Source organism: Cetorhinus maximus, chromosome 16 (assembly GCF_964194155.1).
Source record: "Cetorhinus maximus chromosome 16, sCetMax3.hap1.1, whole genome shotgun sequence".
NCBI lineage: Eukaryota > Metazoa > Chordata > Chondrichthyes > Lamniformes > Cetorhinidae > Cetorhinus > Cetorhinus maximus.
Window position 1 is genome coordinate 7,899,079 of NC_135894.1, and position 25,941 is coordinate 7,925,019.

The 25,941-nt window shown below is 44.2% G+C and overlaps 1 protein-coding gene across 1 annotated transcript in view; it reads right to left on the bottom strand.

Annotated features, from left to right (window-relative positions):
- Positions 1–1,267: 1,267 nt before the first annotated feature.
- LOC144691330 (NACHT, LRR and PYD domains-containing protein 3-like) overlaps positions 1,268–25,941 on the bottom strand; it is a 30,735-nt gene continuing 6,061 nt past the window's right edge. Inside the window, exons 4-10 of the mRNA XM_078559331.1 lie at positions 21,853–21,939; positions 21,316–21,491; positions 14,443–14,608; positions 12,797–12,967; positions 11,240–11,404; positions 3,075–3,242; positions 1,268–1,838 (exon numbers count right to left, since the gene is read on the bottom strand). Coding sequence (XP_078415457.1) covers positions 1,739–1,838; positions 3,075–3,242; positions 11,240–11,404; positions 12,797–12,967; positions 14,443–14,608; positions 21,316–21,491; positions 21,853–21,939 — 1,033 coding nt within the window. The 3' untranslated portion in view covers positions 1,268–1,738. The remainder of the gene's footprint in view (positions 1,839–3,074; positions 3,243–11,239; positions 11,405–12,796; positions 12,968–14,442; positions 14,609–21,315; positions 21,492–21,852; positions 21,940–25,941) is intronic.

Below are 25,941 nucleotides of genomic sequence, written 5' to 3' on the forward strand. Positions count from 1 at the left end.
CACTTCAGAGGCCGCGAACATGACAGCCAATCACATTGGAGAGTCTGGAGTCAGAGACAGAACAGGCCAGATAAGGACAGCACGTTTCCTTTACAAACACTCGGGCAGATTAATGATCAATGACAACAGTTTCTATTTAAAATCCAGCTTCTGTTAAACTGAATTAAAATTCTCAAACTTTCATCTGAACTCATGTTCTCTGGGTTATCAGCAAAACCCCAGGATTGTTACTCCAGCAACATAACCCAATACACAATCCTCCCCTGATAGTTGAAATCGACTCCATTAAATGGGCCACTTATCTCATTGCAATTTGTGGGCTATCAGCGTTAATTGGGTGTCAGTGACAACACCATAAAAGCGTGTAAAAGGCTTTACAAAGTGTGTTTTTTTGTCCCTGTTACCTGTTCTTTCCACTGTATCAGTATTAATCTCTCATTACTGTATGGTGATTATGTTGACATTTCTGAGTTGATTCCTTACATTAAACCATAGAGTCTTATCTCTCTGTCCCTTGATCTGTCAGTCTCTGGCCCCAGGAGATATCTAATGCCAGATCATCTTTCTTGTGTGAGCCTGTTGTTCGAATCTGGTTATTACTGATTTCAAATTATTGGTTCCCTTCCTTGATTTTTTGAAGCCTGATGAACACAGTAAATCTTCACCATTTATTGTACCAGAGTGAGGGGAGAATAAACAAAGTGTATATGATGGGGAATGTAAAATAAATCAGGAAATAATGTAATGTACAACAGGCCCATCAGTATCTGGAAAATAATATCAATCCAACAAAGTTACATCTTAAGGAACCTGACCCAGAACATCAAACTATCTTCTCTCTGTTTAAATGCTGGTGATCCTGCTCTATGTTCAGACCACAACCCATGCATTAGGCCCGCAGAGTTTCAGGCTGTGGGTCCCTACATGGATCCTGTCCATTTACTGCAGTGTAGTTTCCACTGGGTCACTTAACTTCCACAACTTGATACTCTTTGAGCGGGTGGGTGAATTTACCAAGTCACCATCTTTATTTGACACACTCCAGTCCTCTTTGTCATTCCAGCTGTTTAGAAACTCACCCTTCAGTGTGTAAATTACAGCAATATCAATAGGGCAGAGTCTAAATTCAACACATTGTTTCAACAACTGATGATTTCTTTCTTAGGAACGACAGAAAAGCATTGATACTTTCAGTGCAATCCCTCGGTTACAGAATCCGCTGGAACCTCCCCAATAGGATACTCTCTCTGGGCCCCCCCTTGCAGTGGGTGTTTGTCTCTATTGGACAGTGGGATCTATCCCAGCTGAACAGACCCTGTACCCACCCTGAACCCACACAGGTTCACTTCCCAGCAGGGTCACTGGGCAGTGATACTGAGCGGGTGCCCTAGGGGCTTTACCCCCAATCCCAGGAATACTGAGTGTAATTGTCAATGTCCCACTGCAGCCCAGACTGATCCCCACCCTGGGCCCTCCCTGTCTGTACATTTCCCCAGTGCCCCATTGGGGAACATTCAGCCCCGCATGTCCTGCAGAAGCAGCGCCTGTGGGGCCGGGCGGCTGAGTCTCGTGACCCTGTGGCTGGGCCTCTGACGTCACAATGGGAGATGACGCTCACTCAGCTCGAGCTGGAAACTGGGAAAGGGCCAATAGGATTTAAACCTGGAGCGCGGCCGGTTAAAGGGGAGGGAGAGAAACTCGGTTAAAAATGTTCCTATAATGAGAACAGGAATGTTTATCAATCCTGAGGTTCGCATCTCACTCTCAGTCCAGATCTGGTTCCCTGTAGCAACTTCAGCTGATTTTCTCCATTTTGACTGAACTGATTGCCCCACAACCTGAAAGAGATTAAAGATTAAACAGGAATAAACAGATTGAACAACTGTGTCAATAACAGGGAGACTGGAGTTAATGGGCCAAATCTCCTGCTCACTGGGTCATCAGAGACCAGACATATGGTTGAAGATGGGCAGCGGGTCCCTGGGATGTCCTGACCCGCGGGCCTACGTGGGAATTGCCCCAGAGGTTTAAATTTCCACTGGGCAATACCCCTGCTGCCCGGGACCCTGTGTGAATGTTTCTGACTCTGGGTAAGAATCGGAGAATTGGGACAAATCCACAGGACTTACCCGGGTAGTTACCCAGGAAATGTTAGACTGTAAAACCTGGTCTAATACCCGGGTAACTCCACAACTGAGTCCCCCAATCACCCACCCCCCACCCCCCCCACTGACCATCATACTACACCCACACTACCCGATTAACCCCTCCAACCACCTCCACCCCCCACTGACCATCATACTACACCCACACTACCCGATTAACACCTCCAACCACCCCCACTCCCCACTGACCATCATACTACACCCACACTACCCGCTTAACCCCTCCAACCACCCCCACCCCCCACTGACCATCATACTACACCCACACTACCCGATTAACCCCTCCAACCACCCCCACTCCCCCACTGACCATCATACTGCACCCACACTACCCGATTAACCCCTCCAACCCCCACCCCTCACAGAACATCATACTACACCCACACTACCCAATTAACCCCTCCAACCACCCCCACCCCCTACTGACCATCATACTACACCCACACTACCCGATTAACCCCTCCAACCACCCCCACCCCCCCACTGACCATCATACTACACCCACACTACCCGATTAACCCCTCTAAACACCCCCGCCAACCCGACTGTCTCCTGACCCTCCCAACTCTGTCCTTGACCAAATCTGACTAAACCCCCGGCTCTACAGCCCGACCCAACAACGCCGCTGACCCAGCCCCATTGGCCATCAACCTGACTGCATTAACCCCCCGACCCCACCACTCTCCCCTGACCCGACTAGACTCTGCTCAGGTGGAGCACCCCGGGGAGGGGGGGGGGTCACTGCTGAAGGTCCCGGGAGGAAAATGAAGCAGCTTCAGTTTGGGAGAATCTTGTCGAGCAGCGGCAATCCCCTTTTCATTGCTGCTGTTTAATAGATTCAGGACCATTTATATTTTAAATCCCATTTATATTTTAATTATTACACTAAAAATTAACACAAACACTCACTTGATCAGATTTGGAGTCCTACAGGTCAGGATGAGTCGGCTGAAAGCGGGGACAGATTGGTCAGTGAAGCGGTTGTATACCAGGTTCAGATCCGTCAGTGACTGGTTTGTAGTGAGAGCGGAGGCGAGATACTCGGCACAAGAATCGGTGAGACGGTTACCCCATAGACTAAGGAACAGGGGGAGAAAAATAACAGGAATCAGGGTAAATCCACAGTGTTTAAACAAATACTATTAATAATAATATACAGTAAGAGACATTCCAAAAGCACAACATCCATTTATAAAGGAAAAAGAAAACACTATTAATGCTGCAAATTAAATATAAATATAATATACTGGAAATACTCAGCAGATCAGGCAAGTATTTGTGAAGAGAGAAATAGAGTTAAATATAGAAGCATAGAAACTAGGAGCAGGAGTAGGCCATTCGGCCCTTCGAGTCTGCTCCACCATTCATTATGATCATGGTTGATCATCCAACTCAATATCCTGCTTCCGCTTTCTCCCCATATCCTTTGATCCCTTTCGCCCCAAGAGCTATATCTAACTCCTTCTTCAACACATGCAATGCTTTGGCCTCTACTACTTTCTGTGGTAGTGCTCACCAATTTCTGGGTGAAGAAATTTCTCATCTCAGTCCTAAATAGTCTATACCGTATCCTCAGAGTGTGACCCCTGGTTCTGGATCCCCTACCATGCGGAACATCCTTCCTGAATCTACCCTGTCAAGTCCTGTTGGAATTTGATAGCTTTCTTTGAGGTACCCCCTGATTCTTCTGAGCTCTAGCGAATATAATCCTAACCGACCCAATTCCTCCTCATATGTCAGTCCCGCCATCCCAGGAATCAGTCTGGTAAACCTTTGCTGCACTCCCTCTATAGCAAGAACATCCTTCCTCTGATAAGGAGTCCAAAACTGCACACAATACTCCAGGTGTGGTTTCACCAAGGCCCTGTGTAATTGCAGGAAGACATCCCTGCTCCTGTACTTGAATCCTCTGACTATGAAGGCCAACATACCATTTGGCTTATTTGCCGCCTGCTGCAGCTGCATGTTTACCTTCAGCGACTGGTTTACGATGACACGCAGGTATTGCTGCACATTCCCCTCTCTCAATTTATAGCCATTCCGAATATAATCTGCCTTCCTGTTTTTGCTACCAAAGTGGGTAACCTCACATTTATCCACATTATACTGCATCTGCCATACATTTGCCCACTCACTCAGCTTGTCCAAATCACACTGAAGATCTCCACATCCTCCTCACATCTCACCCTCCCACCCAGCTTTGTGTCATCTGCAAATGTGGAGATATTACATTTAGTTCCCTCATCTAAATCATTAACATATATTGCGAATAGTTGTGGTCCCAGCACCGATCCCTGCGGTACCCCACTAGTCACTGCCTGCCATTCGGAAAAAGACCTGTTTATTCCTACTCTTTATTTCCTGTCTGTCAACCTGTTTTCTATCCATCTCAATACACTACCCACAATCCCATGTGCTTTCATTTCACATGCTAATCTCTTAGGCTGGACTTTATCGAAAGTCTTCTGAACATCCAAATAAACCACATCCACTGGCTCCCCCTCATCAACACTACCAGTTACATCCTCAAAAAATTCCAGTACATTTGTCAAACATGATTTCCCTTTCGTATATCCATGCTCACTCTGTCCGATTCTGCCACTGTTTTCCAAGTGCTCAGCTATTAAATCTTTTATAATGGACTCTAGAATTTTCCCCACTACTGACGTCAGGCTGACTGGTCTATAATTCCCTGTTTTTTCTCTACCTCCCTTTTTAAATAGTGGGGTTACATTAGCTACCCTCCAATCTGTAGGAACTGTTCCAGAGTCTATAGAATCTCGGAAGATGACCACCAATGTATCCACTATTCTGGGGCCACTTCCTTAAGTACTCTAGGATGTAGATTATCAGGCCCTAGGGATTTATCGGCCTTCAATCCCATCAATTTCCCAAACCCATTTCCCTACCAATACCAATTTCTTTCAGTTCCTCCCTCTCACTAAATCCTGAGTTCCTCAACATTTCTGGTATGTTATTTGTGTCCTCCTTTGTGAAGACATAACCAAAGTATGTATTTAATTTGGCGGCCACTTCTTTGTTCCCCATTATAAATTGCCCTGTTTTTGACTGTAAGGGACCTACATTTGTCTTCACCAATTTTTTTCTCTTCACATACCTATTGAAACTTTTACAGTGAGTTTTTACGTTCCCCGCAAACTTACTCTCATGCTCTATTTTCCTCTTCTTAAACAATTATTTGGCCCTTCTTTACTGGATTCTAAACTGCTCCCAATCCTCAGGTCTGTTGTTTTCTCTGGCCAATTTGTATGCCTTTTCCTTTTATTTAATGTTGTCTCTAAATTCCCTTGTAAGCCATGGTTTGTCCACCCTTCCTGTTTTACTTCTGCGCATGCCAGGAATAAACAATTGTTGCAGTTGACCCACGTGCTCTTTGAATGTTTGCCATTGCCTATCCACCGTCACCCCTTTAAATAACGTTTTCCCAATACATCACAGCCAACTTGCGCTTCATACCATTGTAGTTTCCTTTATTAAGATTCAGGACCCTAGACTCAGAATCAACATCATCACTCTCCATCTTGATGAAGAATTCTATCATATTAAAGTCTGAGCTGTTATTAGAACTGGGAAATAGGAGTGAATTGACAGGTTATAAGCTACGGCGTTTGGGGGATCTGCGGGCAAGGAGAGATCAGAATGGGATCTGCGATGTGATTAACTGACAGAAGGGATGATGGTGCAAGACAGCAGCACAGTATCTCCATGTCACTCGGGGGTGGAGGGGGACATGGGATGGTCCGTGACTCAGGAATGAAGTTTGTGGTCGGGTTGTGGATAATGGCTGTGATCTTGCTGGAAGCTATGAAGGCAACATCCCTGGTTTACTGATGTCTCCCTGGAGGCGCTTCTCCAGGCTGCTCGGGCTCGGAGGGAGGTCTTGTTCCCTCAGGACAGGAGGAGGAGATCGGCCCAGTCAACCCAAGCAAGCCTGGGTGGAGATTGCCGAGGGGGTGAGCAGGTGCGGGGCTCGTGGTTGCAGTGACACAAAAGGATCAAAGTCCTGATGTGTTCTGGCAAGGTGAGTGCAGCACCAATGTTAAACGTACGACCTTATACGTGACTAAGGATGCCCAGGTAGCAGCATTGACTGTCAGAGACATGTCAGCCTCTCTGTGGAAGGCCCTGGCCAGTGAGAGTTGACCCTGCACTGCCGAGACTGAGTGTCCACATGCAGGAGGCATCTCTGTGGTGAAATGATGGACAGCCAGGCTGACATCAGCATAGACTAATGTGTACCTTTGATGGGTGAGTAACCATAGAAATGTATGTGCTTGTAGAAGAGAGCACATGATGTCAGGGAAGGAGCCACTAAGAGTGCTGGCGTCCAGATCTTGCCATCCTTACACCAATGGAAGATGAAGTGCTGCAGCTGGGAGTCCTGAAGGCAGGGAGGATGGTTGGTGGAGGTGAGAGATCGAGTGGCCTAGTGAACGGGCACAGGAGAGCCTCTGGGGTCCACAAAACATAATGCTTCTCTATCCATCACTGGCCACAGATTGTAGTCTGAAGAACGTGTTGGAATAAGAACAGAATAACTAGGAGCAGGAGTAGGCCATTCAGCCCCGAAGCCTTCTCCGTCATTTGATAAGATGATGGCTGATCTGATTCTGGCTGATCTGATTCTGGCCTGAACTCAGCTTTCCTGTTGGTCTGCGTAACCCTCAATTCTCTTGTCAATCAAAAATCTACCTTAACTCAGCCTTGAATATATTTAATGACCCAGCCTCCACTCGCCTCTTGGGAAGAGAATTCCACAGACTAACTAAATTTCTTCTCATCTGAGTCTTAAATGGGAGACCGCTATTTTTTAAAACAGTGTCCCTAAGTTCTCCTCCCACAAGAGGAAAAATCCTCTCAGCACAAACCCTATCAAGTCCCCTCAGGATCTTCTGTGTTCAATAAGATCACCTCTCAGCCTCCTGAACTCCAACGGGGAAAGGCCCAATCTGCTTAACTTTACATCATAAAATAAACCCCTTCATCCCAGCAATCAGTCGAGTGAACCTTCTCTGAACTGGTTCTAATGCAATTATACCCTTTCTTAACTAAATAGACCAAAACTGTATAGTTTACTCCAGATGCTGTCTGACTAAGGCCCTGTTTAGCTGCAGCAAAACTTCTTTTACATTGCATTCCCCTTGCAATAAAAACATATGAAATAGGGGCAGGAGCCAGCTATTCAGCCCTTAGAGCCAACTCCGCCATTCACTGAGATCATGGTTCATCTTTCACTTCAACAACATTTCCTTTTATTAACCCCATGTTCCATGATGCTTTCAATGTGTAGAAATCTATAAATCCCAGTCTTGAACATACTAAATGACTGAGCCTCCTCTGGGGCATCAATTCCAAATATTCACCACCCTCTGAGTGAAGAGATTCCTGCACATCTGAGTCCTAAATGGCCTGCCCCTTATTCTGAGACTGTGTCCCCTGGTTCTAGACACCCCCAGCCTGGGGCAACCTCCTACCTGCATCTACACTGTCAATCCCTGTAAGAATTTTGTATGCCTGAATGAGATCACCTCTCATTCTTCTAAACTCAAGAGAATAGAGGTCCAGTCTATTTAATTTTTCCTCAGCACGCATTGCTCCAGGAATTATTTTAGTGGAACCTTCATTGCACTCAGTCTAAGACAAGTATATCTTTCCTTAGGTAAGAAGACAAAAACTGCATAGAATGCTCCTGTTGCCGTCTCACCAAGGCAGTGAGACATCTTTACTCCTAAACTCAAATACACTTGTAATAAAAGCCAACATACCATTTACCTTTTTAACTGTTTGCTGTACCTGCATGTTAGCTTTAAGTGAGTCATGAACAAGGACATTGAAATACCTTGGAAGATCAACGCTTCCCAGTCTCTCACCATTTAACAGATGTCTGTATTTGTTATTTCCTGCCAATGTGGATAACCTCACATTTCTCCATATTGTATTCCATCTGCCAAATTTTGGCCAATCTCTTATCCTCTCCAGATCCAATCGAAACATCTTTGCATCCTCCTCACAACTCACACTTCCACTTAATTTCCAGTCACCCGCAAACATCTAAATATTACATTTAATCCCCACATCCAAATTATTGATATAGATTGTGTATAACTGCGGCTGTGATCCTTGTGCTACCTCACTGTACCACATCCATGGGTCTCCCCTTATCTATTCTGCTGACTGCATCCTCAAAAACCCCAACAAGTATGTTAAACATGATTTCCCTTTCATAAATCCATGTTGAATCTGCCCAATGCTACCATTATTTTCTAACTGTTCTATTATCACATCCTTTATTGCAGAATCTAGCATTTTTCCTACTACTTATGTCAGGCTAACAGATCTCTAGTTCCCAGTTTACTCTCTACCTCCTATCTTAAACAACGGGGTTATATTTCCCACCTTCCAATCTGCAGAAACCATTCCAGAGGCTACAGAATTTTGAAATATGATCAACAACGTATCTACTATCTCTGCAGCCACTTCCTTCAACACTCTGGGATGTAGAACATCAGGTTCAGGGGGTTTATCTACTTTAGGTCCCAGTAATTTTTCGAATACTTTTTTTTTTATCAAATATTAATATCTTGCAGTTCCTCGTTTACACTAGTCCCTTGATTCTCCTTTAAATCTGAGTGATTTTTTAGTATTTTTCTCTGTGAAGACAGACACAAAGTATTTGTTTAATTTCTCTGCCATTTCCTTATTCCACATTGTAAATTTTCCTGACTTTGCTTGAAATGGAACCACATTTATTTTTACTAATATTTTCCTTTTTACATACCTACATAAGCATTTACAATCAGTTTTTGTGTTTCATGCTAGTTTACTCTCATATTCTATCTTTTCACTCTTATTCCATTTCTATGTCCTCCTCGGCAGATTTCTAAAATGTTCCTAATTCTCAGGCTTTCCTTTTTCTGGCAACTTTATACATCTCTTCCCTTGATCTAATACAATTCTTGATTTCTTCCGTTGGGACACTTTGGTTGCTGGGTTTTTGTGCATCAAAGTATTTTTGTTGCAAACACATCACATTTCAAAGCCTTGAATGGAAATTTGGGTAAAGGCACCACTGAGATTCACACTCAGGATCTTCGCCTTACTAGACAGTCGTTGGAACTGCTTCAGCCACAGCATCCACAGAAACGCCAAAAGACCAATTGTCTCCCTAATCACTTGCTCCACTACATGCCTAGAGATTCATGGACTGGGGCTCCCAGATCCCTCAGTACCGTACAGTCTGCAGTCTTTCTCCATTCAGGTAAGACACTGCTTTTTTATTCTTACAGCATAAGAGAACAAATTCACATTGTCCCACATTAAACTCCATCTGCAGATTTTTTGCCCATTCACTTCACCTCTAAATCCCTTAATAGACTCTTTATGTCCACTTGACAAGTTACTTTCCTACCTTGGCGCCATCAGCAAATTTAGCTACCATGCATTCAGTTCCTTCACCCAAGTAATATACACAGGTATTTGAGGCCCCAGCACTGACCTTTGCGTCACTCCACTAGTAGCAGTTTGCCAAACCGAAAATGACCCTTTACCCCAACTCTCTGTTTTTTGTTAGCTAATCAATCATCTATACATACTAATATGCTACTACCTATATTACAAAATCTTATCTTGTTATCTTTTATATCTTTAATGTCACACCTTATCAAATTGCTTTTGGAAATCCAAGTGCACCAAATCTACAGATTCTCCTTTATCAATTTTCATGTTACTTCCTCAAAGAAATCTAATACATTCTCCCCATGTGATTTCCAATCTGCTGGACCTTCCATGAATCTAGGGAATTTTGGAAGATCACAATCAATGCATCTACTCTGTCTGCAGCCACTTCCTTTAAGACCCTATGATGAAAGCCATCAAGTCAAGGGACTTGTCAACCTTTGTTTCTAATAGTTTCCCTAATACCTTTTCCCTCGGAAGCCTGATTGTTTTAAGTTCCTCCTTTCTTTTTACCTTTTGATTTCCAAGTATTCTTGGGATGTTTCTTGTGTATTCTACAGTGAAGAGGGACACAAATTGCCTGTTCAACACTTCTGCCATTTCCTCCTTTCCCAATATTAATTTCCCAGCCTCATTCTCGAAGAAACCTGTGCACACTTTAGTTCTCATTTCCTATATAAATATTTCGAGAACCTTTATCAGGTTTTATACTTCTAACTTGCTCTCATACTATGCTAATTATAGGCATCTTTACTAAGATGTCATTAATTAATCCAGTCTCATTGAACATTCCCAGGTCTAAAATAGCCGTTCTGTGGTGGGTACTAGGATATACTGACTAAGAAGTTGTCTTGAATACACTCTACGAGCTCATCTTCCAGGAAACCTTTGCCATTCTGCTTCATCCAACATGTATGAAGATTAAAATAACCCGCGGTTATTGCAGCACCATTCTTACAGGCGCACATGTTTTTTTCTGTATATTCTGTCCGAAAGTGTGAAGGTATTAGGGGCCTATAAGCTACTCCCACATGGACTGCTGTGGTTCAAGAAGGCAGCTCACCACAACTTTTCCAAGGACAATTAAGGATGGGGAATTAATGTTGGCCTAGCCAGTGATGCCTGGATCCTATGATTGAATAAAAAAGTGACATGTTACCTTTGCTAATTCTTATTTCTACTCAAACTAATTCTACATCTTGATCTTCTGAACTAAGGTCATCTCTGACTACTGTGCTAATGTCATCAATTATTAACAGAGCGACCCCAGGACCTTTTCCTCACTTTTGCCATCTAATCACTTTTTTCCTTTTCGCAAATTAATGGCCACAGTGACCGGGGACAGACACCCCACTCTGAGGAGGAGGGGAGACCTCGCAATATTCCCCTACACCCGAGACACAATGATCTTTGGGACTGGTATCCCATAGCCTAGGGTTCAGAGAGAGAATTAACATGAATCAAACTAAATGTTTCCTTTTATTCATAGCTAACACTAATAATAATGGACAGTGTTTTTTAATACTAGTAACAGTGCACAAATATATTGTTAAATATTCAGTTATTCTAAACACAATCTCACACTGTCTAGTACTTACTCCAGTTTCTGTATTTTACAGTCCGGTCTCCTCAGAGCTAAAGACAGTCGTTTCATTCCTGAATCTCCCAGTTCGTTAGCAGTCAGGTCCAGATCTGTCAGTGAGCGATTAAAAACAGAGGCAAGATCCTCAGCACAAGAATCTGTCAGATTGTTGCCCCATAGACTGGGGGGTGGGGGGAGGGTTCGAAAGAGAAAAAATAACAGGAATCAGAATAAATTTCCAGTTTTTTTCAAAGAATGTAACTAATTAAAATAATAATATACAGTGTGAAACATTCAAGAAACACAATTTCATACCATAAAAGCAATCTATAATTGATGCTGTGGATGTGAAATATAAAGGAATGTTCTGTAAATAGTCAGCCTGGAAGACTGTATCTGTGAAGAGAGAAACAGAGCCCAGTGTCCCGCAGGCGGGCGCGTGCCTGACCCAAGCAGGCGGGGAATCGGGCGAGATGATGTCGGACGAGCGTCCTGACGTCATCGCGCACTCGTGCGATATTTCGCGTGGCAGGCACGCGCAAATGTTGAAGAGCTCCCGCGGACAATGAAGCTGGAAATTAAACCCATTAACGTCCCAATTGTTCTATTGGGTGTTGAACCACGTCATACTCGCTGTAATTCTAGGGTCACGACATCAAAGGGATAATTTCCCTGCTTGCAAGACACATCCACAGTATCCCCAAGTCCTTGCCCGGGGTCGCTAGAGGACATGGGACATCAGTGATCAGGGGATGGAGTTTGTGGTGGCGATGAGGATAATGGCCGTGAGTGCTCCACACAGGGTGAAGCTTACAACTTCACTTATGGCTTACGATAAAAGTGAAATTGGTAGAAAGGTCATTCCCTCCCAGCCACTGGCAATGCCCAGGCAGCAGCATTGGCTGTTAGAGACATGTCAGCCTCTCTGGAGGGCCCAGTCAGAGTTGATTTGTGATGACCAAATGGCTCCATGCAGGACCCATCCCTGTGGTGTCATGATGTACAGTCAGGCTGCACCAGCTTAGGCTCATTCCGGACTTTGATGGAAGGTGAAGCGCTGGAGCTGGGAAGCCTAGAGGCTGGGCGGCAATTACTGATGGTGAGATGGGTTGTGGAGCTGGGAGAGAGAGTGTTTAAATAGATGGACAGAGGAGAGCCTCTGGTGACCACAAAACATTGTGTTCATGTGTGCATCACTGTTCACACACAATAATCTGAAGGGTGTGTTGTAATGTGCATTGCCCTCGAATCACTCTTCTCGCTCTCAAAAATCAAGGACTCCTGTGACCGAGGGACAGCCCACCTCTGAGGAGGAGGAGGGGTCCTCAGAGGGTGCACCATCGCTTTATTCCCCTGCACCCTCAGCACAAACATCTGTCGAACTGACATCCCATAGATGGGATTAGAGACAGAAATTACATGAATCAGATTTAATGGAGATTTTTAAAATTAATAACTTTATCACCGGCACTAGTAAAATTGGACAGCGTTTATTTATTATACCAGTAACAGGGCTGACATTGTTTTGTTTTCTATCCTATTATAAACACAATATCACACAGTTTGTACTTACCCCAGTTTCTGTATTTTACAGTCCGGATCCCTCAGAGCCTCAGACAATAGTTTCACCCCTGAATCTCCCAGTTTATTAAGATCAAGGTTCAGATCCGTCAGTGATCGGTTTGTACTGAGAGCAGAGGCGAGATCCTCGACAGCAGAACTTGTGAGATCGTTACAACACAGGCTGAAGATCAGAGGGAGAAAGATAACAGGGATCAGTGTAAAGTCAGTGTTTTAAAAACCATGAATGGCAATAATAATATATAGTGTGAGAAATTCAAGATACAACTTCCATTGATCTAGTAGGTAAAACGTTGGTGTAAATCTGAAATCTAAATAGAATATGCTGGAAATACTCAGCAGGTCAGGCAATATCTGTTCAGAGAGAAAAAGAGTTTAATGTTTCTGTCAATGCACTTTCATTAGAATTGAAAAAAAAAATCAGCGAATCAACAGGTTTTAAGCAACAGGGAAATGGGGATGGGAGGGTGGCAAGGAAAGGACAATATGAAAAAGGATGATGATACAAAACAAAAGCACAGGATTCCCATGTCCTTATCCGGGTTGCTAGGGAGGGGCTTGTGATGGCCAATGGCTTGGCAACGGAGTTTGTGATGGGGCTGAAGATAATGACTTGAATTTTACCGGAGGCGGTGAAGGCCTGATCAGATTGTAAGTGGGTGTTTGGACGGAGGATCAGGGTAGTCAGAGTTACGAATGCGATTTAATCAGAGCTGACAGGTGGGAGGAGCCGTCCACTTCGGTGGTGCAGACGGGGGACGTCCTGGTTCAGACAATGCTGGCGCCATCTGTAAAGGCAGCCAGCAGTACTTTCAAGCACAGCAACTCTGGAGGGAATAGCAAGGGAGCCCTGGTTACTGAATGAAGAGCTGGAATGGCAGAAGACAGATCAAGGGTTGCACGCTGATGAGTGCTGCATGCAGGAGACATGCATGTGGTGCCATGCGAGGCAGTCAGGCTGCCACCAGTATAGGCTAGTGTGTGTCTTTGATGGGCGAGTTACATGAAGATTTCTATGCTTGCAGATGAAACAGCTGACGAGAGGGCCTGAGCCAAGATGGGTCGCTGTGTCCCAGATCTCCTCAACCTTACACCCATGGAAATTCAGACACATGAACTGGGAGATCTGGAGGCAGGGCGGCCAATCACTGATGTTGAGGTGGGTTGTGGAGTTGAGAGAATAAGGTCCCTAATGGATGGACACAGGAGAGCCTCTGCTGACCACAATACATCTTGTTCATTTGTCCATCACTGGTCACAAACAATAATCTGAAGGATGTGTTTTAATATGCATTTCCCTCCATTCACGATTCTCGCTCTCGCAAATCAAGGACCTTCTGTGACCTGGGGCCAGCCGTCCACCTCTGGGGAGGCGGAGGGGTCCTCAGAGGGTGAACCATCACTTTATTCCCCCGCACTCTCAGCACATCTATCCGTGGGTCTGACATCCCATGGACTGGATTAGAGACAGAAATAACATGAATCTGAGTAAATGTAGATTTACTCAAAAATTAATAACTTTATCACTGGCACTAATTAAATTGGACAGCATTTATTTATTATACCAGTAACAGTACTGACATTGTTTTGTTTACTATTCTGCTATTAAAAAAACAATATCACACAGTCTGTACTTACCACAGTTTCTGTATTTTACAGTCCGGATCCCTCAGAGCCTCAGACAATAGTTTCACCCCTGAATCTCCCAGTTTATTATTATCAAGTTTCAGATCCGTCAGTGATCGGTTTGTACTGAGAGCAGAGGCGAGATCCTCGGCACAAGAAGCTGTGAGATTGTTATAACGCAGGCTGAAAATCAGAGGGAGAAAGATAACAGGGATCAGTGTAAAGTCAGTGTTTTAAAGACCATTAATGACAATAATAATATATAGTGTGAGAAATTCAAGAAACAACTTCCATTAATCTAGAAGGTAAAATACTATCGTTGGTGTAAATCTGAAATCTAAATAGAATATGCTGGAAATACTCAGCAGGTCAGGCAATATCTGTTCAGAGAGGAAAAGAGTTTAATGTTTCTGTCAATGTACTTTCATTAGAATTGAACAAAAAAATCAGCGAATCAGCAGGTTTTAAACAACAGGGAATTAAAATCCTCGGAGGAGAAAGGTCAGCACCCTGCCTCCACCTCAGCTGACAGCGCAGGGGGAGTGCAATGTAAGAGCCCCCATCATCACTTTAAAAGGTTCATCTCATTGCACTTGGGTTTCACAGGGTTATATTTTATTGTGAGATATCACCTTGCTGTTTATGTGTCTTCAATGAATTTTAAGATGGTGCATCACAAAATTAATCTTTCACCATTATTTTAAGGACATTACTGGGCCTTTAATAGTTCACTGCCTCCTGCAAAGGGTGACAATGGAGGGACAACACAGAATAAGTTCAATTCATTTCCAGAATTTTTGCCTCATGTGCTAACGGTGCAAGGGAAATGTTAAAGACATTCAAAGAAACAGCAACAGAGCTGCACAAGGTGGAATATTAATTATATTAAATGGGTGTCTAAGTAAAGACTCATATGGAACACGTCTGTATGTTGAATCTCAAGCTTCACTTGCACGTTTTGACCAGGTGACAGTGCAGGGACGGGGATATAGTTCCAAGTCAGGATGGTGTGTGACTTCGAGGGGCACTTGCAGTTTGTGATGCATCGACTGACCTTGTCCTTCCAGGTGGTAGAGGCCACGGTTTTGGAATTTGCTGTTGAAGGAGTCTTGGTGTGATGCTGCCCCCAATGTGGGTCGGTGGTGGAGGGAATGGATGTAAGATGGTTAATGGGATTCTGTACAAGCATGCTCATTTCCCCTGGATGGTATCGAGCTTCTTGATTGTTGTTAGAGCTGCGCTGATCCAGGCAAGTGGAGAGCATTCCTTCATATTCCTGACTTGTGGCCTTCTAGATAGTTAAGAGATTTTGGGGTGTCAGGAGGTGAGTTACTCACTGCAGAATTCCCAGCCTCTATGGGCTGGGAGGTGGGTGGAGGTGGTGGTGGAGCGGCGGTGAGGTTAGATTCTCTGTTGTTGGAGATGGTAATTGCCTGGCTCTTGTGTGGTGCTTTTGTTATTTGCTACTTATCAGGCCAAGCCTACAAATTCTCTAGGTCTTGCTGCACAAGAACAAAGAAATAGGAGCCGGAATAGCCTGCTCAGACAATATGATCATGGATGACCGAGGGTTTCAACTCCACTTTCCCACCCACTCCCCATGTTGCTCAATCCCATGAGGGACCAAAAACCTGTCCATCTCAGCCTTAGAATTATTTATTCAAAGATGGGCATCCACAACCCTCTGGGATAGAGAATTCGAAAGATTCATAACCCCTTAAGTGAAGCAGTAGCTTCAGTAGCCTATACTGAGACTGTTTCCCTGCAGACAGAAGTTAGGGAGCTAGGTAAGAAATTAGCAAGCGCAGCCTGAAAAGCAGTAATCTCTGGATAACTCCTAGTATCCCGCACAAGTGAACACAGAAATAGGAGGGTAAGCAGATGAATTAGTGGCTGGAAAGATGGTGCAGGGGATAGGGATTGAGAATTGCTGGGACTTTGTAAGCAGCTCTGAGGGAGCTGGGACCACTACAGGTCAGATGGATTGCACCGAAACAGAGCTGGAGCTGAGTTCCTGGTGATTTGCTCCTGGTATTGGGGAGGGTTTAAACTAACTCGGCAGGAGTGTGGGAACCAGCAGGTAATAACAGAGAGGAATACCAAGGAATACTGCGAGAAATATATAGCACTAGAGTAGGAAATAATAAGTTATTAAGTGTGTACAGAGTAAGGGAGAAGACACTAAAGTCTAAATCAGCGTTACAGAGCATGTTTGTGAATGCATGGAGTGTGGTAAATAAGATTGGTCTGAATATAGGGTATTCAGGAAAGATAGGAAAGGGAGAAAATGGAATGGGGTGGTTGGAATGATTAAGCAGAATATTTCAGTGCTGGAGAAAGGGGATGATCCAAAGAGGACAAGGACAGAATTTATATGGCTCGATCTATGGAACAAAAAAGGTGCAATTACATTGCTAGTCTCTAGGCTACCAACTAGGGGAAAGATGGAGAAGAACAAATTTGCAAGGAAATTCCAGAGAGGTGCAAGAATTATAGAGTAGTTATAATGGGGAACTTTAATTTTCCAAATATAGACTGGGATAGTATTAATGTGACAGGCAGAGAGGGGCAAGAATTCCTAGAGTGACCAGGAAATTGTTCTACAGCAGCGTGTTTCCAGTGTGAGAAAGGATGCACAGCTTGACATGATTCTTTGGAATGAGATGGGCCAAGTGGATCAAGTCTAAAGGAGTGATCACTGTATCATAAGGTTTAAGCTGACTATGGGATAAAACAAAGAACAGTTCAGAGTAAGAATAATTAATATGGGGAAAGCCAACTTTAATGGTCTAAGAATGGGTCTGACCCAGTTAAATTGGACTGTTTGAGCCAATAATCGTCAGACGTGTCTGGCCTCCCACATTAAGGATGGGAATATTGGTGGAGCCTTTTCCTCCAGTGAGCTGTTTAATCGCCCGTCACCATTCACAACTGGATGTGGCAGGTGTACAAAACTTTGATCTTATCGGTTGGTTGTGGGATCATGTTCTTCTCCCATTAGTTGGCATGCAAGTTGTCCTGGGTTGTAGCTTCACCAGTTTGGCGCCTCATTTTTAGGTGCACCCAAGTCTAAGTCATTAGCATATATCAAGAAATGTAATACTGCTCGTCCTGAAGCAACCGGTGGAGAGCTCCACTGTCTGCTTCCTCGAACTGAAAAACAACCATTAACAACTATTTTCTGTTTCCTGTCACTCAGACAACTTTATATCCATGCTGTCACCGTCCCTTTTATTACTTGGGCTTTAACTTCGCTGCCAAGCTAATTATGTGCCTATTAATAAGTTTTATTTTAAATAACACTATTCCCAATACTAATAATAACAACGTGTTTATGTTTCAGATTATTAAATATGGAAATTATTGTCATTGGCAGCTGCGCCTTGAGCTCTTCAGCCCCAAGCTTTGGATTTCCCTTCCTAATTCCATCCACCTCTCTACCCATCTCTTCTCCTTTAACACTCTCGTTAAAACCTACCTCCCTGACTTGGCTTTTAGTTGCCTGTCCTAATATCTCATTTTCCACGCTGCCCAAGTCTGTTCGATAACACTCCTGTGAAGTGTCTTGGTACAATTAACTATATTAAAGCTGCTATATGAATGAAAGTTGATGTTGCTGTTGATGACACCATGACTGATACTAATGATACCGTACAGTGTTCGACATCCTGTTATCAGAAACAACATCTCACACAGTTTCTGAATTTTACTGTTGGGTTATTAGGAGCCACAGACTGTCATAGCTGATTCATTTTGATAGTTTATTAACTGCCTTACGAATATATTTGTGAATGTTTTACACTTTTATTACAAACTGAGAAACTTTCTAGTTTAAAGATCTATAATGTGAATGTCTAATTAAGCTAAGCTAAAAATGTAAGAATACAATATGGGGGGGAATTTTACTGCACGGGAGGGGCTGTAAAATAGGATGGGCCCTTCACAATCCATTGACTTCCGCGGGGTCTGGAAAATCCCGCTGGCGAGAGGGACCATAAAATTCCACTATGGGAATTGTAGAAGCAATAATCGTTTTGTCCAGTTTTTAATTCTGATTCATGTCTTTGAGAATGACTTTAAATGATTTTTAAAGGTATTATTCCTGAATCTTACAGTTTGATGTAACTCAGGTCCAGGCTCATCAGTGCCCAATTTGTGCTGAGAGGGGAGCTATGAATATGTGAGGCTTTTACTATCCGGCTGGAAATCAGAGAGAGAAACATTTCATGAATCAGAGTAAATCCGGGGTGTTTATTAATAACACTAATACTTGTAGTAATGATAATGTGCAGTGTTTATTACTGACACTATTACTGATAATCATAATACTTTACAGCATCAGACATGCAGTTATTATAAACATAATTCCACAGCCTGGTACCTTGCTGGGAGACAGAGCAGAGCTGCGGGAGACAGTTAGGTTCTGAGAAGCGCCTGTAAATAAAGACCAGGGATTGCAGAGCGGCCGACCTTGCTGGGAGTGGGAGCGGAGCTGCAGGGGCCAGTCGGGAGCTGAGGAATGCCTACAAATAAAGACCAGGGATTGCAGAGCGGCCGACCTTGCTGGGAGTGGGAGCGGAGCTGCAGGGGGCAGTCGGGAGCTGAGGAATGCACCGTTTCAGCTGCTGTCAGGCAGCAGTGTGGGGGAAAGGCGATTGTGACGTCACAGGAAGCCAGTGCGTTGATTGGCCGGTAAGTGCCCAGTGGGAGGGACAGTGTGCAGGCTTAGACTGGTGTGGGAGTTAAGGTAGATCTATAAATAAAAATAACTAAGACTTTGAAATTAAATAACAAGAAACTTTAAAACCTTGAGCGAGGCACAGAACAGGAAACTATAGGTATTTGTGGTGGGGAAGTTGTTAAAATTGATCACTAAGGGGGTGATAGCTAAACACTGAGAAAAACTCGGGTAATCAGATAGAGTCAGCATGGTTTTGTGAAAGGAAAATCATGGGCAGAAAGGGATGGGGTTTGGGTGGGGTCGGGCGCGATCCCGATGGGCGCCCCAGATCGAGGCTGTGCCGCCATTTTACGTGGGCGGGACAATTAAAGCCCATCCCGCGTGACGCACGCCCCCGAAGCGCTGAACACTCCCTTGGGGGCAGCGGGAGTGGGGAGGGGGGATTCCCTGAGTCGGGGCGTGCGATCTATCACACATGCGCGGGTGACAGAGGCAGAAATCTCCCTGAGGCACAGAGCGGCCTCACCGAGATTAATTGTGGAATGAAAGTTTTTATTAAAGACACAAAATATTATTTCAACATGTCCCCTCATGAGACAGTGTTTATCAAATGTTTTAAAATGTTTTATTTAATTAATAAACCCTTCATGAAACCTAATCCCGCCCATGGATGAGGTTTTATGAAAAATGTGAAGGCCACCTGAACTCTTTGCCTGCCCTCCAACCTTAAGGTTGGACAGGCAGCATTCTGAACTACTTTCATTACTTTCTTAAAGGCCTCAATAGGCCTTTGACAGTTTGGCTGCACACCCACCAAACTGAAAATCTAAATAGCGCGCGGTGACGCTGAGACTCCCGTCCGATGTCACCGTGCGTCATTTTATGTGTCGGTGAGCAGGCCCCACTCACGCTCACCAACCCGAAAATTCTGCCCATATTTAACCAGTTTATTGGGAATTATTTGAAGGAGTAATATGCACTGTGGATAAAGGGAGCTTGTAGACAGACTGTACTTGAATATCCAGAAGGCATTTGATAAGGTGCCATGCCAAAGGTTACTGTGGACAATAAATGCTGGTGGTGTAGGGGGTAACATATTAGCATGGATAGGAGATTGGTTGGCTGGCAGAAAGCAGAGGATGTATAAATGGATCTTTTTTCTGAAAAGCAGGATGTGTCGAGTGGAGTCCCGCAGGGATCTGTGCTGGGGTCTCAGCTTTTTACAATTTACATCAATGATTTACCTGAAGGGAGTGATGGCACGGTCACTAAATTTTCAGATGATACAAAGAATAGGTTGGAAAGTATGTTGTCAAGAGGATGGAAGGAAGTTGCAGATGGATATAGATAAGTTGACTGAGCAAAAATCTGGCACATGGATTATAACGTGGGAAAATGTGAAGTTGTTCAAATTGGCAGGAATAATAAAAAAGTAGAATATTATTTAAACAGAGAACGACAGCAGAATTCCGAGGTGTAGATGCATCTGGGTGTTCTAGTACATGAGTCATAAAAAGTTAGTTTGCAAGTACAGCAAGTAATTCAGAAGGCTAATGGAATGCTGTCCTTTATTAAAGGGGAATTGAACAGAGAAGTAAGGATGTTATGCTTCAGTTATATGGGGCATTGGTAAGACCGTATCTTGAATGGTGTGTAGTTTTGGTCTCCTTATTTAAGGAAGGATGTAAATGCGTTGCAGGCAGTTCATAGGTGGTTTCCTGGATTGATACCTGGAATGAGTGGGTTGTCTTGTGAGGAAAGGTTGGACAGACTGTGCTTGTTTCAATTGGAGTTTAAAAGCATGAGGGGTGATTTGATTTCAGTATAATAAGATACTGAATGGTCTTGATGAGGTGGACATGGAAAATATTTTTCCTCCTGTGGGTGAGTCCAGAACTCGGGGTCACTGTTTTTAAAATTAGGGTCTTTCATTTAAGGACAGATATGAGAATTTGTTTTCTCTCAGACAGTTGTGAGACTGTGGATCTCTCTGCCTCAGAAGGTGGAGGATGGGGGGTTATTGAATATTTTTAAGGTGGGGCTGGATAGATTATTGTTAGGCAAGGCAATCAAAGATTATCAGCAGCAGATAGGAATGTGAAATTCAAAACACAAGCAGATCAGCCATGATCTTATTGAACAGCAGAGCAGGATTGAGGGTCCAAATGACGAACTCCTACTCCTATTTCTTATGTTCTTATGTACTAAACTCAGTTTCTGAATTTTACTACCTAGATTCCTCAGAGCTGCAGACAGAAGTTTCACTCCAGAATCTTTCAGTTTATTATTACTTAGGTCCAGGTTCGTCAGTGACCGGTTTGTACTAAGAGCGTAGGCAAGATCCTTAGCACAAGAAACTGTGAGAGTGTTGTTACACAGTCTGGAGATCAGAGGGAGAGAAAACAATGGAAATCTGGACAAAATACAGGTGGGGGTGAAATTGGACATGAATGGAGCTGCAGAATAGTCAGCACTGCATCGGTCATCTGCGATATGGATCTACTTCAATAGTCCTCAATATCAGGTGTTCCTATAGACACCAGAAAATGTGATTTTACCTGTTTTACATCCCTGCCATTTCCATGTCCATTTTCACCCCACTGATTAATATTAATCCTGTTACTAATACTCATAATAACGTACGTAGTGCTATTAATAACCAAAATCCTGAAACCAATAATAAAATACAGTGTCAGACATCCGGTTACTATAAAGACAAACTCACACAGTCTGGTACATACTCCAGTTCCTGAATTTTACAGCCTGTATTCCTCAGGACCGCAGACAGTAGTTTCACTTCTGAATCTCCCAGATTATTATGACATAGTCTAAACAGAGAAGTGAGAAACACATTAAAACAGGCTGAATTTTCACAATGGAGGCAAGGAACAGGATTATTTTGGGTCCAAAACCCACAACCGGTGGGAAAGTGATTAAAGTTATGATTTTTAAATGGGGACATCATTATTTGTCATGGAGACAGATTTCCTGTTCACTTGGCAGCCATCACTGAGGCTGCTGGTTGTCCTGAGGGAGAGATCAGGAGATTGTACCAAAGCCTCCCACAGCACCAGAGGGAGGTGAGATGTCACAGGGAAGCCCGAGGCTTGGTACCCAGGGCAGAGAATCCCCTCACTTTATCGCTGCCAAACTGGAGGCCATGAGGGAGGGGCCGGGGGCGAGTTCCTCTTCCCCGAGGGGGGGCAGGAGGAAGCCACCTCATCATGCAGCAGGGGCTCCACTTTGTTCAGCGTCCTCTCCCATCACCTCCTCTCTCACAGCCTGCTGTTCCCTCGATGAACTGTGTCATCCCAGTGCCTCATTCTCCTCAAGGTCCACACCTCTCTGGAGAGCCATGTTATGGAGAATGCAGCAGATTTCCACACTGACAGAGACACTTGCAAGAGGGGATTGGAGGTCACCACCCGACTGGTCCAGGCACTGGAATCACATCTTCAGAAACCTGATGTCCTGTTCAATGGTGGTCCAAACATTGTGCCTCTTTTTGGGACTCCCACAGAGAGCTCAGGAACATCACTTCGAGGAATATCCGTTATCCTCTAGGACACAGACTTTGGAGGATGAAGTATCATGGCAGCTGCCAGGAAAGTGAGTGCACACATGGAGGAAGTTTTTGTTGTGGTCACAGACGAGTCATTGAGGGAGTGGAAGCCCTTCCTGTATGGATCTCCCTGACCAGTCACTGGGTGCCTTGATGGCCAATGGGTACAATCAGTGATACCATGCCCCTGGGGGAATCCCTGTGTCCCTGCAAGGGCTCCCTGTTATTAAATGAATGCGCTGTCCAGCTCTGGCTAAAAGTGAATCCATGACCTGTGAGATGGCCTGGTGAGCAGCCACATGTGACATGTCTCTAAGGTCCACACCCGATCCTTGGAAGGAGCCAGAAGTGAAGCAGTTCAATGCCACAATAACTGTCACCAGCGCCGTGAGGTTTTCAGCATTGAGGACACAGATGTATGTGGGCACAGCCTGAAGGGTCACAATATCCACCATCACTGGGCCTTGATAGCTCCGTGTTCAGCAATAGTTCCTGTATTGAATGTTCGGCCTCTGTTACCTTCCTGCCCCTCTTTCCTCTCCCGTGCCCTTCTGATGCCTGGTGTTCTGCCCTCCCTGCGGAGGAGTTGCCCCTCATCCAACATCTGACAGCTGGAGCCTTCCTTCTGGGAAGGTGGCCTCTCAATTGTTCTTGGCAGCCTTTCTCCCTCTTTTACCCCCACACTGCTGGGAGTGCCAACCCCATTCAAATCCTGAGTTTCTCTCCGCAATGCTGGGAGTGACAACCCCATTAATATCCTGAGATTCCCTCCGCACTGCAGGGAGTGCCAACCCCATTCAAATCCTGAGTTTCCCTCCGCACTGCTGGGAGTGCCAACCCCATTCAAATCCTGAGTTTCTCTCCGCACTGCTGGGAGTGCCAACCCCATTCAAATCCTGAGTTTCCCTCCGCACTGCTGGGAGTGCCAACCCCATTCAAATCCTGAGTTTCCCTCTGCACTGCTGGGAGTGCCAATCCCATTCAAATCCTGAGTTTCCCTCCGCACTGCTGGGAGTGCCAACCCCATTCAAATGTTGAGTTTCCCTCCGCACTGCTGGGAGTGCCAACCACATTCAAATCCTGAGTTTCCACCCTCCCTGCCACCTCCAAAGCACCAAGGCACCTCCTTACTAAGTGCCTACCCCACTGACCTTCTTATCGGGCTGTGGCAGCCATGTGTGGCTCCCACTTTGTGCCCACTTTCCTTCAGATGAACAGGTAAACTCTCCACCCCTTTAGAACTTTAAATCTCAAACCTTATTATCTGCTGAACAAAGTTCTCAACTGTCTTACTTGACATTCCTGTCCCAACCCGCCTACTCTTGGTGATTCACGATGAAACGAGCATCAGCATCTTGAAATTGACACACTGCCCGTGCCAGTATTCTTGGAAATTTCGCCTCCTCCCTCCGCTGCCTCTGTTTCCCTCCTTCGGGGAGCCCGAAATGTAGTTACATTGAATAAAAACTCAGATCAGATTCAATTGTTTTTCCCAATGTCACAGGAAACATGGAAGCAACATCAGAAATCAATGCAGAGATTTTACTATTACTGTAAGTTAAATCTATTGGGGGTAATTTGATCTTTTGTTGATAGTGTATGATGGGTGATATTGGATCACCCGCCCATACTACAGCTCACCCGATTTTCCTTTCAATTGAAGGGAAAAGGAAACAGTGAGCAGTGTAAACGGGTGAACAATTCACTATCACTAACTTAACTACTGGTGAATACCACTTTCACCCCTCTCAATATTTATTAGACAGAGAGTTGTCTGTGTGCAGCATCTAAATGTACCCCTGTTTGGCCTCAATCCCTGATGATCAGAATTACTCTCCTGAAGCTCAGTGACTGGCCGGCCAAGTTTGAGGAAACTTGTCTCATTTCTGTTCTTCGTTAATTCTGGGGCTTTTATAAGAACGGTCCAATTTTGCAAGAATTAAAGCAGTGATTCCATGTCCTTCATAACTCTGTGCATGACATTACTCTGTATAACACCTCGGAGTGAATTATATTGTGAAACTCTGCTAACTGTTGCTTTAAAATCCATCCCCCTGGATTTTATACAACAAGGAAATTTTATTCTCTCCCCTTAACAAAGTTGAAGTGTCCCTGTTCTCCTCGTTGACAGGGAAGGGCTGTCCCCCACTTTATTTAGCATTAAACAGGCTCTACCTTTACCGCAGGTGAGACTATTGCTATAGTTCAGAGAAATTTCCGGAGTTTTCCTAATCCCATCGATTTTATGCAATAACCTTTGATGTGGCACTTTAACAAATCTCTCTGGAAATCCAAGCACAGTATGTCTACAGGCTTCCCTCTATCCACTGCACATGTCACTCCTTCAAAGAACTTCATTAAATTGGTTATACATGATTGCCCTTTCACAAAACCATGTTTACTCTTCCCGATTACATTGAGTTTCTCTAGATGCCCAGCTATAACCCCCTTAATGATCGATTCTAACACCTTCCCCACTTCAGACGTCAAGCTAACTGATTTGTAGTTTCCTGCTTTCTGCCTCCCTCCCTTCTTGAATAGAGGGGTTATATTTGCTACTTTCCAATCTGATGGAACCTTTCCAGAATCTAGCGAATATTGGAAAATTAACACCAGCTCATCCAATACCTCATTAGTCACCTCTTTTAAGACCCTAAGATGAAGCTCATCAGGACGCGGATTCTTGTCAGCCTGCAGCTCCATCAGTTCACTCAGCACTGCTTCCTTAGTGATTCTAATTTCACCAGGTTCCTCTCTCCCTTCCACATCTTGATTTCCAGCTATTACTGGATATTGTCAAAGTGTGCTAACTGCTGCTGTAAAATCTATCCGCTGGATTTTATGCAACAAGGAAAGTTTATTCTGTCCTGTTACAAAGTTGACATGTCCCTTTTCCCCTAGATGATCTGGGAGGGATGTTTCCCACATTATTCCCCATTAAATAACCTCTACATTTACTGCAGGTGCAGATTTTATGATATTTCCGGGAATTTCCGGGAGTTCCCTGCTTGCAGCAGTTTCACAGATGTGGGGTGGATTATCAGAAAATCCTGTTGTAACTGTCCAACTGTCAGTTCTACCAGAGACTGTCCACTCTGTGTAAGAACCAGTCAATGGTACAGATTCCTGAAAATACCTCCCAGTTGTCTAGCATGTCTGCCTGCCTTCTGGGTATGAACATGCAATGGGGGAATTCGAACTTTTAGGTCAGCAGCAGGTTTCCTCATTAAATGAACAGAATTGAGAGTAAATTTAAATAATTTGAATT